This window comes from Amblyraja radiata, unplaced genomic scaffold (genome assembly GCF_010909765.2).
Source record: "Amblyraja radiata isolate CabotCenter1 unplaced genomic scaffold, sAmbRad1.1.pri S103, whole genome shotgun sequence".
NCBI lineage: Eukaryota > Metazoa > Chordata > Chondrichthyes > Rajiformes > Rajidae > Amblyraja > Amblyraja radiata.
The window spans coordinates 699,704-713,296 of NW_022630094.1; the positions used below are offsets into that span (position 1 = coordinate 699,704).

Sequence of the window (13,593 nt, forward strand, 5' to 3'; positions counted from 1 at the left end):
GGGGAGAGAAGAGGGGAGTGAGAGATGGGGGGGGGGGTAAAAGGGGTGTCTACTTGCTAGCTGTCTTCCTCTGCCTCAGAAGACCCAGCCACTGGGACATCAGGGTGGTGAGGGGGGGGGGGGGGGAGAGCCTCCTGCTTTTGGGGGTCCCTCTGTCCCCCGCGTAGATGAGCCTTTGGGGGTTCAGGAACGATGAGGCGGGGGGGGGGGTGGGGGACGGGTGCTGGTCGGAAGAAACGCCACCCAGTCAGTGTGCACGCTGGCTACCCCCCACCCCACCCAATGTGCAGAGGGGGGGAGAGAGGGGACGAGGGCTATGTACACAGCAAGCAGGCCGAGAGCGGAAGGTTTTACAAACCGGGTTGTTTAAATAACAAAAGTAAAGTTGCTCCTGAACGGCCGGGAGTTGAGGAGGAAGCTGTTCCCATCGCCGCAGCCCCTCCCCACCCTGCCCTGCACCTTAGGGTGGGGACCAGGGGGGAGAGAGATAGAGAGGGGAGAGGGAGAGGGGAGAGGGAGAGGGAGAGGAGGAGGAGGAGAGACAGATGAGGGAGAGAAAGAGAGAGGAGGGGGAATGAGAGGGGAGGGGGAATGAGAGAGGGAGGGGGAGAGAGGGAGGGGAATGAGAGGGGAGGGGAGAATGAGAGGAGGGGACGGGAGAGAGAGGGGAGAAGGGGGGTGAAAGCAAGAGAGGGGGTGAAGGGAGGAGGGGAAGAGGGAGAGAGAGGAAGTGGCGACAGCGTTCTGCGTTGATCCCTGGAAGGAGAGATCGGCGCTGTGATGGGACCCCCCCCATCCCCCAAGCCCCTGCCTCTGGGGGAGAGAGTAGAGGGGGGGGGAGAGAGTAGCTGTACGCAATCCCGGCTCACTCCTCCTCTGCTTGCCGGGTGAGAGTCCTCCTCGCTTGCTGCCGCTGGTCAACGCTTGCCAGAGGCCGCGGTGTCCTGGGACGATCTTCGTTGCCCCCTCCCCTCCCCCCTCCCTCCGCCATCTCTGCTCGTGGGCGCCCTGGTCCAACAGTCCAAAGTTTCATCTGCAACTTCCGATCATAAATGCTGGAGAGAGAGGGAGAGAGAGAGAGAGATGTCCTCAATAACCAGCCAACACACATGATAGGCCATTCGGCCCGCACACACGGGGCAGTACTGCCCAAAACCTCCACAGCCCGAAACGTTCCTTCCGCAGTTGCTGCCGGACCCCGCCCAGTTCCTCCGGTACTTTCGCGTTTTAATAATAAACGAGGAAACACTTTTTCTCACAGAGAGTGGTGAGTCTGTGGAATTCTCTGCCTCACAGAGGGCGGTGGAGGCAGGTTCTCTGGATACTTTCAAGACAGAGCTAGATAGGGCTGTTAAAGATAGCAGAGTCAGGGGGAGAAGGCAGGAACGGGGTACTGATTGGGGGATGATCAGCCGCGATCACATTGAATGGCGGTGCTGGCTAGAAGGGCCGAATGGCCTCTACTCCTGCACCCATGTTCAAGAAGGAACTGCAGATGCTGGAAGATCGAAGGTAGACAAAAGTGCTGGAGAAACTCAGCGGGTGCAGCAGCATCTATGGAGCGAAGGAAATAGGCAACGTTTCGGGCCGAAACCCTTCTTCAGACTGATAGGGGGTGGCGGGGAGAAGGTCCTATTGTCTATTGACTTTATTCCTTGGAGCGCAGGAGGCTGAGATGTACTCTTATCTGCCTGCGTGTGATCCATAGAAACATAGACAATAGGTGCAAGAGGAGGCCATTCGGCCCTTCCAGCCAGCACCATTCGCCATTCATTGCGATCATGGCTGATCGTCCCCAATCAATAACCCGTGCCTGCCTTCTCCCCATATCCCTTGACTCCACTAGCCCCTAGAGCTCTATCTAACTCTCTCTTAAATCCATCCAGTGACTTGGCCTCCACTGCCCTCTGTGGCAGGGAATTCCACAAATTCACAACTCTCTGGGTGAAATTTTTTTCCTCACCTCAGTCTTAAATGACCTCCCCTTTATTCTAAGACTGTGTGTGGCCCCTGGTTCTGGACTCGCCCAACATTGGGAACATTTTCCCTGCATCTAGCTTGACCAGTCCTTTTATAATTTTATATGTTTCCATAAGATGTCCCCCTCATCCTTCTAAACTCCAGTGAATACAAGCCTAGTCTTTTCAATCTTTCCTCATATGACAGTCCCGCCATCCCAGGGATCAATCTGGTGAACCTACGCTGCACTGCCTCGATCACAAGGATGTCCTTCCTCAAATTTACACCAGGTTAATTCCCGGGATGGCGGGACTGTCATACGCTGAGAGAATGGAGCGGCTGGGCTTGTACACTCTGGAGTTTAGAAGGATGAGAGGATATCTCATAATCTTGACTCCGTTAGCCCCAAGAGCTAAATCTAACTCTCTCTCGAAAACATCCAGTGAATCGGCCTCCACTGCCTTCTGTGGCAGAGAATTCCACAGATTCACACAACTCTCCCAGTATATCCATGTCCCCGTCTGAAAGCCTCTAAAACACCACGATGGTATCTGCCTCCTCCACCACCACCCCTGGCATCGTGTTCCAGGCACCCACCACCCACTGTGTGAAACAACTTGCACCTCAGCTAACTTTTGCCCCACTCAACCTAAAGCTTCGCCCTCTAGTCATGGACATTTCCGGTACTGGTCCAGTGTTAATAAATAGTTAACACATTAAGACTGCGCAAACAAGGAACTGCAGGTGCTGGTTTAGAGTCACACTGGGTGGAAACAGGCCCTTCCTTCAGCCCAACATGCCCCATCTACACTAGTCACAGAGTGATACAGTGTGGAAACAGGCCCTTCAGCCCAACTTGCCCACACCGCCCAACATGCCCCATCTACACTAGTCCCACCTGCCTGCGCTTGGTCCATATCCCTCCAAACCTGTCCTATACATGTACCTGTCTAACTGTTTCTTAAACGTCAACAAAATAGAGAGAGTACAGAGGAGATTTACTAGAATGTTGCCTGGGTTTCAGCAACTAAGTTACAGAGAAAGGTTGAACAAGTTAGGGCTTTATTCTTTGGAGCGCAGAAGGTTAAGGGGGGACTTGATAGAGGTTTTTAAAATGATGAGAGGGATAGACAGAGTTGACGTGGAAAAGCTTTTCCCACTGAGAGTAGGGAAGATTCAAACAAGGGGACATGACTTGAGAATTAAGGGACTGAAGTTTAGGGGTAACATGAGGGGGAACTTCTTTACTCAGAGAGTGGTAGCGGTGTGGAATGAGCTTCCAGTGAAGGTGGTGGAGGCAGGTTCGTTTTTATCATTTAAAAATAAATTGGATAGTTATATGGATGGGAAAGGAATGGAGGGTTATGGTCTGAGCGCAGGTATATGGGACTAGGGGAGATTATGTGTTCGGCACGGACTAGAGGGGCCGAGATGGCCTGTTTCCGTGCTGTAATTGTTATATGGTTATATGGTTGGGATAGTCCCAGCCTCAACTACCTCCTCCAGCAGCTCGTTCCATACACCCACCACCCTCTGTGTGGAAAAGTTACCCCTCAGATTCCTATTAAATCTTTCCCCCTTCACCTTGAACCTGTGTCCTCTGGTTTTTGATTCCACTACTCTGGGCAAGAGACTCTACCCGATCTATTCCTCTCATGATCTCGCACATCTCAGCCTTCTATGCTCCAAGGAATAAAGTCAATAGACAATAGGTGCAGGAGTAGAGGCCATTTGGCCCTTCCAGCCAGTGCCTCCATTCAATGTGATCATGGCTGATCATCCCCAATCAGTACCCCGTTCCTGTCTTCTCCCCTGACTCCGCTATCTTTAAGAGCCCTATCTAGCTCTCTCTTGAAAGCATCCAGAGAACCGGCCTCCACCGCCCTCTGAGGCAGAGAATTCCACAGACTCAAGTTCAAGTGAGTTTATTGTCATGTGTCCCTGTATAGGACAATGAAAGGGGGACAAATTACTGTGAGAAAAAATGTTTCCTCCTCTCTGTTCTATTTGGCCGACCCCTTATTCTTAAACTGTGGCCCCTGGTTCTGGACTCCCCCAACATCGGGAACATGTTTCCTGCCTCTAGCGTGTCCAAACCCTTTACAATCTTATATGTTTTAATGAGATACCCTCTCATCCTTCTAAACTCCACAGAGTGTACAAGCCCAGCCGCTCCATTCTCTCAACATATGACAGTCCCGCCTTCCCGGGAATTAACCTGGTGAACCTACGCTGGGCTCCCTCAATAGCAAGAATGTCCTTCCTCAAATTAAGGGAACCAAACCTGCACACAATACTCCAGGTGTGGTCTCACTAGGGCCCTGTACAACTGCAGAAGGACCTCTTTGCTCCTATACTCAACTCCTCTTGTTATGAAGGCCAACAGGCCAAAACTGCACACAATACTCCAGGTGTGGTCTCACCAGGGCCCTGTGCAACTGCAGAAGGACCTCTTTGCTCCTAGACTCAACTCCTCCTGTTATGAAGGCCAACAGGCCAAAACTGCACACAATACTCCAGGAAAGAGAGGATTTTCGGGCCCAGGTGAGCCAGAGGCAGGGCGTACAACACGGCTGCTCTTCAACTTACGATGGGGTTTACGTTGCGATAAACGCATCGTAAATGGAAAATCTCGCAGGTGGGAAATGCATTTAGTACACCTAACCTACCAAAAGATTGTCTATCTTCTGCTAAGTCTGGTTTAGTGGACAGTGTTGTTCAGGACCACATCCAGCTGCTTCTTCTTGTCATTATATATTTCTCTATAACAGGCGAGAGCCTCCTGTATCTGCCTGTCAGTGTTGGCCACTCTCTGGTCATTGGAGTCCATGTCTGCCAACATCTCCACGCCGTCGCTGATGGCGGCAAAGGCGGCCGCCAGCTTCTCCGCGGCGAAGGTTTTCGGTGCCTGGGGAGCAACGTCTTCTTCCTCCGTCTCCGCTTCTTCGCCCCTGTCTTCCTCCAGCCGGATCAGCTCCTCGTTGGAAAGCTCCTCGGCCTCGAGGCCCACCAGCCGACGGACGTCATCTTCGTCGATGTCCAGTTCCAGCCGTCTGCCGAGCACGAGTATCTTGCCACGGACGATGCCGTCGACAGCAGAGTCTGCGGCCGTGTGGGCGTGCGTCGGGAGGACTTGTTTCCAGGCGCCCTTCATGCATTGCTGCGTGACTTCCTCCCACGCCGCCGCGATGTTGCGGATAGCGCTCGCGATGTTGAACTCTCTCCAAAACTCTCGCAGAGTCTGGCCGGATTGGGTGACTTCCACAGCCTGCGCAAACATCTGGCCAACATAGTAGGCTTTGAAGGCAGCGATCACCCCTTGGCCCATGGGTTGAATGAGCGCGGTGGTGTACGGTGGCAGATACACAACCTTGACGTTGGGGTGCAGGTCGCCGATATGTGGCGGGTGGCCGGGACCATTATCCAAGACCAGAAGGAGTTTGAACGGGACGTGGTTTTGCCGACAATATTCCCGTGCCTGAGGAACGAAACAGTTTACAAACCAGCCTTCGAACATCACCGATGTCATCCAGGCTTTCCTGTTATGTCGATAATAGACGGGAAGCAAATGCTTGCTGACGTTCTTCAACGCTCGAGGGTTCTCCGAGTGGTAGATTAGTAACGGCTTTAACTTGAAGCCGGAAACGTTCCCACCCAGAAGCAACGTTACACAGTCTGTGCACGCCTTGAATCCCGCCGTTGTCCTCGACTCTTGGTGGATGTACGTACGTTCGGGCATACGCTTCCAGAACAGGCCCGTCTCATCCACGTTGAATATCTGCTCTGGCAAATATTTCTCATCGGCAATGATCCCGTGTAGCTCTTCCTTGAAGGCTGCGGCACTGCGATTATCAGCGCCGGCTGCTTGACCGTTGAACCTCACGTGGTGGAAGTTATGTCGCCTCTTGAAGCGCTTGAACCACCCAGGAGTGGCGGTGAACACGTGCGTGTACGTCGGGCCATGAGCCCGCTGTTTCAGCGTGTGGAAAAGGCTTCTGGCCTTGTCCTGGATGGACAGCGGGCGTAGCGGTAAACCCTTCTGTATCTGGTCTTCCATCCACGCCACCAGCAGCCGCTCCATATCGTCCAGTGGTCCGGCTCTCTTCATCGAGATGATGGTGGAACGAACCGAAGCCGAGGATTTGACCGCGTCGCTGATCCGCTTCTTGTCCTTGAAGATGGTGGAGATGGTGGAGTGGGAAAGTCCAAACTCGCGGGCGATGGTCTTCACCAGCTTGCCGCCTTCGCGCTGGGCGATTATCTTCAGTTTCATCTCCAGGGTGATCGCCTTCCTCCTTGCCTTCTCACCACAAGCATCGAGACACAGGCGGGCGGGCGGGCAGGCAGACGGGCGTTTTGTAGAGATGGCGGGATGCAAAAAACATAAAGCACAATGCTGGCAACACAGAACACTGTAGAGTATCAGCTATTTACACTGGCTGTGGCTAACTGCATCACCACACAGTACCAATACACAACAGGTGCAGGAGTAGAGGCCATTCGGCCCTTCCAGCCAGCACCGCCATTCAATGTGATCATGGCTGATCATCCCCAATCAGTACCCCGTTCCTGCCTTCTCCCCATATCCCCCTGACTCCGCTATCTTTAAGAGCCCTATCTAGCTCTCCCTTGAAAGCATCCAGAGAACCGGCCTCCACCTTAGGCAGAGAATTCCACAGACTCACAACTCTCTGGGTGGAAAAGTTTTTCCTCGTTGTGTGAAGCCGCAGCCACCCCCCCCCCCAGCAACCGCGCGATGAGGGGACGGGACCCAACCGGTCCCCCTAGGTCTAGTCTCCATTCTAAATGGCCAACCCCTTATTCTTAAACTGTGTGTGTGTGTGTGTGGCCCCTGGTTCTGGACTCCCCCAACATCGGGAACATGTTTCCTGCCTCTAGCGTGTCCAAACCCTTAACAATCTCATATATGTTTCAATAAGATCACCTCTCATCCTTCTAAACTCCACAGAGTGTACAAGCCCAGCCGCTCCACATTCTCTCAGCGTATGACAGTCCCGCCATCCTGGGAATTAACCTGGTGAACCTACGCTGGGCTCCCTCAATAGCAAGAATGTCCTTCCTCAAATTAGGGGACCAAAACTGCACACAATACTCCAGGTGTGGTCTCACCAGGGCCCTGTACAACTGCAGAAGGGCCTCTTTGCTCCTATACTCGACTCCTCTTGTTATGAAGGCCAACAGGCCAAAACTGCACACAATACTCCAGGTGTGGTCTCACCAGGGCCCTGTACAACTGCAGAAGGACCTCTTTGCTCCTATACTCGACTCCTCTTGTTATAAAGGCCAACATGCCATTCACTTTCTTCACTGCCTGCTGTACCTGCATGCTTACTTTCAGTGACTGATGAACAAGAACCCCCAGATCCCGTTGTACTTCCCCTTTTCCCAACTTGACGTCATTCAGATAATAATCTGCCTTCCTGTTTTTGCCACCAAAGTGGCTGACCTCCATTTTATCCGCATTAAACTGCATCTGCCACGCATCTGCCCACTCGCCCAACCTGTCCAAGTCACCCTGCATCCTCATAGCAGAAGTAGATGTTAAAGGGGGAGTGAACTACATGGGTGGCACAGTGGAGACCCTGCCTTACAACACCAGAGCAATCCCGACCCCCGGTGTGGAATATAGAACACACAACAGTACAGGAACAGGCCCTTCGGCCCACACAGTTGGTGGGAATCTAGATGGGACAGATCACAAGTGATAGGAGCAGATTTAGGCCATTCGGCCCATCAAGTCCACTCCAGCTAGTCTATCTCTCCCTCCTAACCCCATTCTCCTGCCTTCTCCCCATAACCCCTGACACCCGCACTAATCAACAATCTATCTATCTCTGCCTTAAATATATCCACTGACTTGTGGCCTCCACCGCCGTCTGTGGCAACGAATCCCACAGATTCACCACCCTCTGGCTAAAGAAATCCCTCCTCATCTCCTTCCTAAAGGAACGTCCTTCAATTCTGAGGCTGTGCCCTCTGGTCCTAGACTCTCCCACTAGTGGAAACATCCTCTCCACATCCACTCTATCCGGGCCTTTCGCTATTCGGTGAAGTTTCAATGCCCCCCCCTTGTTTACCCACAGACTATTGCCTATTGTCCTTCAATTCTGAGGCTGTGACCTCTGGTCCTAGACTCTCCCACTAGTGGAATTATCCTCTCCACATCCGGGCCTTTCACTATTCGGTGAAGTTTCGAGAATAGAGATAAGGGCCTGTCCCACTGTAGTTTAGAAGAGTTTAGGAGGGTTTGAAAAAGTGTCACGTTGAAGACCTCCTTCAACTTCCCTTCGACTATGTTGAAGACTATCTACAACTACCTTCAACCACGTTGAAGACTATCTAGGACTACCCTCGATTACCTATGACTAACATGCCGACCTCCAATGACCTACCTCGACTAAACCAGCGATTTTTTTCCAATGGCGACCTATTTTTACTCGAGGGCACGATGAAAAAAACTCCGCGACCTGGCTGAGGCCTCGAGTACGCGGGGACTACTCTCGAACATGAAGGAGAGTTACAAAGACCTCCTAGGACCTCGTGTCGACCATGCTGCGAGTATGAGTCGAGGGGAAACTCGCGGATTAGGTCGCCTCAGTTGGACAGCCCCTATACAGCGCAGAAACAGGCCCTTCGGCCCACCGGGTCCGCTCCGACCAGCGATCCCCGCACACTAACTATCCTACACACACTAGGGGACAATTTACATTTACACCGAAGCCAATTAACCTACAAACCCCCACGACTTTGGAGTGTGGGAGGAAACCGGAGCGCCCGGAGAAAACCCACGCAGGTCACAGGGAGAAAACATGCAAACTCCGCACAGACAGCGCCCGTAGTCAGGATCGAACCTGGGTCTCAGGCGCTGTGAGGCAGCAACTCTACCCGCTGTTCCGAGAGGGGGTGAGGACCGATGTTGGGGGAGTCCAGAACCAGGGGCCACACACACACACACACACAGTTTAAGAATAAGGGGTCGGCCATTTAGGACTGAGATGAGGAGAAACTTTTCCACCCAGAGAGTTGTGTGAATCTGTGGCCATTTAGGACTGAGATGAGGAGGAACTTTTCCACCCAGAGAGTTTTGTGAATCTGTGGCCATTTAGGACTGAGATGAGGAGACACTTTTCCACCCAGAGAGTTGTGTGAATCTGTGGCCATTTAGGACTGAGATGAGGAGGAACTTTTCCACCCAGAGAGTTGTGTGAATCTGTGTGGAATTCTCTGCCACAGACGGCAGTGGAGGCCGATTCACTGGATGTTTTCAACAGAGAGAGTTAGATTTAGCTCTTGGGGCTAACGGAGGCAAGGGATATGGGGGAGAAAGCAGGAACGGGATGGTTAGGACGGGACGGGATGGGACGGGCTAGGCTCACCTCCACTCCGTTGTGTGTGACTGAACTCCGTGAGACTTCGACATCATGGGCCGGCAGCTCGGCCTCTCCCTTCCCTCTCACTCCCTCCTCCTTGGGCCTCTTCACCTCTCCCGGCTCCAGCCCCTCCTCATCCTCCTCCTCTGCCAGGGGCAGCGAGTCCGAGCGATCCAGTTTCCTCTTGCGCCGCTTCTCCGCACAGTCTCTGCCCCGGAGCTTGGCCAGCTTGCTCTCCAGCTTCTCAATCTGGGGGAGGGGGGGGGGGGAGGGAGAGACCAGGGAGGGGGTGGGAGAAGAGGGGAGGGGGAGATGAGGGGGAGGGTGTGGATCAGATATGCATGGAGGAAGGTGAGAAAGAGGGAGGGAGAGAGAGAGGGAGGGAGAGAGTGTGTGAGCAAGCGAGTACGAGTGTGTGTGGTTGTGCGCGTGAGACGGAGTGTGAGTGTGTGTGGTTGTGCACATGAGTCGGAGTGTGAGTGAGTGTGAGTGTGTGTGGTTGTGTGCGTGAGACGGAGTGTGAGTGAGTGTGAGTGTGTGTGGTTGTGTGCGTGAGTCGGAGTGTGAGTGAGTGTGAGTGTGTGTGGTTGTGTGCGTGAGTCGGAGTGTGAGTGAGTGTGAGTGTGTGTGGTTGTGTGCGTGAGACGGAGTGTGAGTGAGTGTGAGTGTGTGTGGTTGTGTGCGTGAGTCGGAGTGTGAGTGAGTGTGAGTGTGTGTGGTTGTGTGCGTGAGTCGGAGTGTGAGTGAGTGTGAGTGTGTGTGGTTGTGTGCGTGAGACGGAGTGTGAGTGAGTGTGAGAGTGTGTGGTTGTGCGCATGAGACGGAGTGTGAGTGTGTGTGGTTGTGCGCGTGAGACGGAATGTGAGTGTGTGTGGTTGTGCGCGTGAGAGCGAGCGAGTGTGAGTGGTTATGTGAGCGTGTGTGTGTTGATCAGAGTGTGCGTGAGTGTGAGAGTGTGTGCATTTGTGTTACTGTGTGCAGTACTGAGTGTATGTGCGTGCTGGGACAGTGTGGAGGGAGCGTTTGGGAGGGAGGGAGGGCGTGAGTGAAGGGGGGGGGGGAGTGAGTGCGTGGGTGGGTGAGTGCGGGGGCTCCCACCTGCAGCAGGGTCTGCATCTTTCTGTGTGGAGTGCGTGTGGGTGGGGGGCGTGAGTGCGTGTGTGTGGGCGTGAGTGCGTGTGGGCGTGTGTGCGGGGGCTCCCACCTGCAGCAGGGTCTGCATCTTTTCGTGGGGGGGGCACCGCATGGCCTGTAGAACCTTCCACAGGTTGTGGTTCTCATCCAGGGTGACCTCCAGCAAGTCCCCGTCGATCATCAGCTCCTCCAGCTGATGCTGCACCGTCTCCGACAGCTCCAGCGCCGGTGACTCCAGTCTCAGCTCGTCCACCCCTGCAGTGAGGCCTGCCCCGGGGCAGAGACATCACCACTTACACACGGGGTACACAGTCCCCCCTCCACATACACACACGGGGTACACAGTCCCCCCTCCACATACACACACGGGGTACACAGTCCCCCCTCCACATACACACACGGGGTACACAGTCCCCCCTCCACATACACACACGGGGTACACAGTCCCCCCTCCACATACACACACAGGGTACACAGTCCCCCCCTCCACATACACACACACAGTACACAGTCCCCCCTCCACATTCACACACACAGTACACAGTCCCCCCTCCACATACACACACACAGTACACAGTCCCCCCTCCACATACACACAGGGTACACAGTCCCCCCCTCCACATACACACAGGGTACACAGTCCCCCCTCCACATACACACAGGGTACACAGTCCCCCCCTCCACATACACACACACAGTACACAGTCCCCCCTCCACATACACACGGGGTACACAGTCCCCCCCTCCACATACACACACACAGTACACAGTCCCCCCTCCACATACACACACACAGTACACAGTCCCCCCTCCACATACACACACACAGTACACAGTCCCCCCTCCACATACACACACACAGTACACAGTCCCCCCTCCACATACACACGGGGTACACAGTCCCCCCCTCCACATACACACACACAGTACACAGTCCCCCCTCCACATACACACACACAGTACACAGTCCCCCCTCCACATACACACACAGTACACAGTCCCCCCCTCCACATACACACACACAGTACACAGTCCCCCCTCCACATACACACACACAGTACACAGTCCCCCCTCCACATACACACACAGGGTACACAGTCCCCCCTCCACATACACACACACAGTACACAGTCCCCCCTCCACATACACACACACAGTACACAGTCCCCCCTCCACATACACACACACAGTACACAGTCCCCCCTCCACACACACACAGGGTACACAGTCCCCCCTCCACATACACACACACAGTACACAGTCCCCCCTCCACATACACACGGGGTACACAGTCCCCCCTCCACATACACACGGGGTACACAGTCCCCCCTCCACATACACACGGGGTACACAGTCCCCCCTCCACATACACACACACAGGGTACACAGTCCCCCCTCCACATACACACGGGGTACACAGTCCCCCCTCCACATACACACGGGGTACACAGTCCCCCCTCCACATACACACGGGGTACACAGTCCCCCCTCCACATACACACAGGGTACACAGTCCCCCCTCCACATACACACAGGGTACACAGTCCCCCCTCCACTTACACACAGGGTACACAGTCCCCCCTCCACCACATCCCAGTCTGACCCAGCCCCAGCAAACTCTCTATTTCGGTCCCCTAATTTGAGGAAGGACATTCTTGCTATTGAGGGAGCCCAGCGTAGGTTCACCAGGTTAATTCCCGGGATGGCGGGACTGTCATACGCTGAGAGAATGGAGCGGCTGGGCTTGTACACTCTGTGGAGTTTAGAAGGATGAGAGGTCATCTCATTGAAGCATATATAAGATTATTAAGGGTTTGGACACGCTAGAGGCAGGAAACATGTTCCCCATGTTGGGGGAGTCCAGAACCAGGGGCCACACACACAGTTTAAGAATAAGGGGTCGGCCATTTAGAACGGAGACGAGGAAACACTTTTTCTCACAGAGAGTTGTGAGTTTGTGGAATTCTCTGCCTCAGAGGGCGGTGGATGCCGGTTCTCTGGATGCTTTCAAGAGAGAGCTAGATAGGGCTCTTAAAGATAGTGGAGTCAGGGGATATGGGGGAGAAGGCAGGAACGGGGTACTGATTGTGGATGATCAGCCGTGATCATATTGAATGGCGGTGCTGGCTGGAAGGGCCGAATGGCCTCTACTCCTGCACCTATTGTCTATTGTCCCCCGGATTTCATCCCTGCCTGGAACCAGCCTGAATAAGGGTCTTCTCTCCACAGATGCTGCCTGTCCCCACTGAGTTACTCCAGCATTTTGTGTCTATCTTCGGTTTAAACCAGCATCTGCAGTTACTTCTTACCTGTTCCCAGGGCTCTGTTATTCTGTGTGTGTATATATATATATATATTGGTAGGAAAGAACTGAAGATGCTGGTTTAAATCGAAGACAGACACAAAATGCTGGAGTAACTCAGCGGGACCGGCAGCATCTCTGGAGAGGAGGAATGGGTGACGTTTCAGGTCGAGACCCTTCTTCAGACCCTCAATAGCAAGAATGTCCTTCCCCAAATTAGGGGACCAAAACTGCACACAATACTCCAGGTGTGGTCTCACTAGGGCCCTGTACAACTGCAGAAGGACCTCTTTGCTCCTGTACTCAACTCCTCTTGTTATGAAGGCCAACAGGCAAAACTGCACACAATACTCCAGGTGTGGTCTCACCAGGGCCCTGTACAACTGCAGAAGGACCTCTTTGCTCCTGTACTCAACTCCTCTTGTTATGAAGGGCAAACAGACCAAAACTGTACACAATACTCCAGGTGTGGTCTCACCAGGGCCCTGTACAACTGCAGAAGGACCTCTTTGCTCCTGTACTCAACTCCTCTTGTTATGAAGGGCAAACAGACCAAAACTGTACACAATACTCCAGGTGTGGTCTCACCAGGGCCCTGTACAACTGCAGAAGGACCTCTTTGCTCCTGTACTCAACTCCTCTGGCTATGAAGGGCAAACATGCCGTTGGCTTTCTTCACTGCCTGCTGCTTGGCGGAACAGACAAGGTTTCAATAGACAATAGGTGCAGGAGTAGAGGCCATTTGGCCCTTCGAGCCAGCACCATTCGCCATTCACTGTGATCAGGGAGTGTTTGATGAGGTTCTTT

The 13,593-nt window shown here is 53.7% G+C and overlaps 1 protein-coding gene across 3 annotated transcripts in view; it reads right to left on the minus strand.

The window, feature by feature from the left end:
- Window positions 1-821: 821 nt before the first annotated feature.
- Window positions 822-13,593, minus strand: part of LOC116969081 (tigger transposable element-derived protein 1-like) — an 18,665-nt gene continuing 5,893 nt past the window's right edge. Inside the window, exons 3-6 of one of the 3 annotated variants that reach the window (XM_033016028.1) lie at window positions 10,555-10,751; window positions 9,357-9,599; window positions 4,629-6,259; window positions 822-1,055 (exon numbers count right to left, since the gene is read on the minus strand). In XM_033016028.1, the coding sequence (XP_032871919.1) occupies window positions 4,661-6,259; window positions 9,357-9,599; window positions 10,555-10,751 (2,039 nt within the window). In that variant the 3' untranslated portion in view covers window positions 822-1,055; window positions 4,629-4,660. Of the gene's footprint in view, window positions 1,056-4,628; window positions 6,260-9,356; window positions 9,600-10,448; window positions 10,490-10,554; window positions 10,752-13,593 lie in introns of those variants that run through there. The other 2 variants (XM_033016029.1, XM_033016031.1) reach the window with 2 other exon arrangements.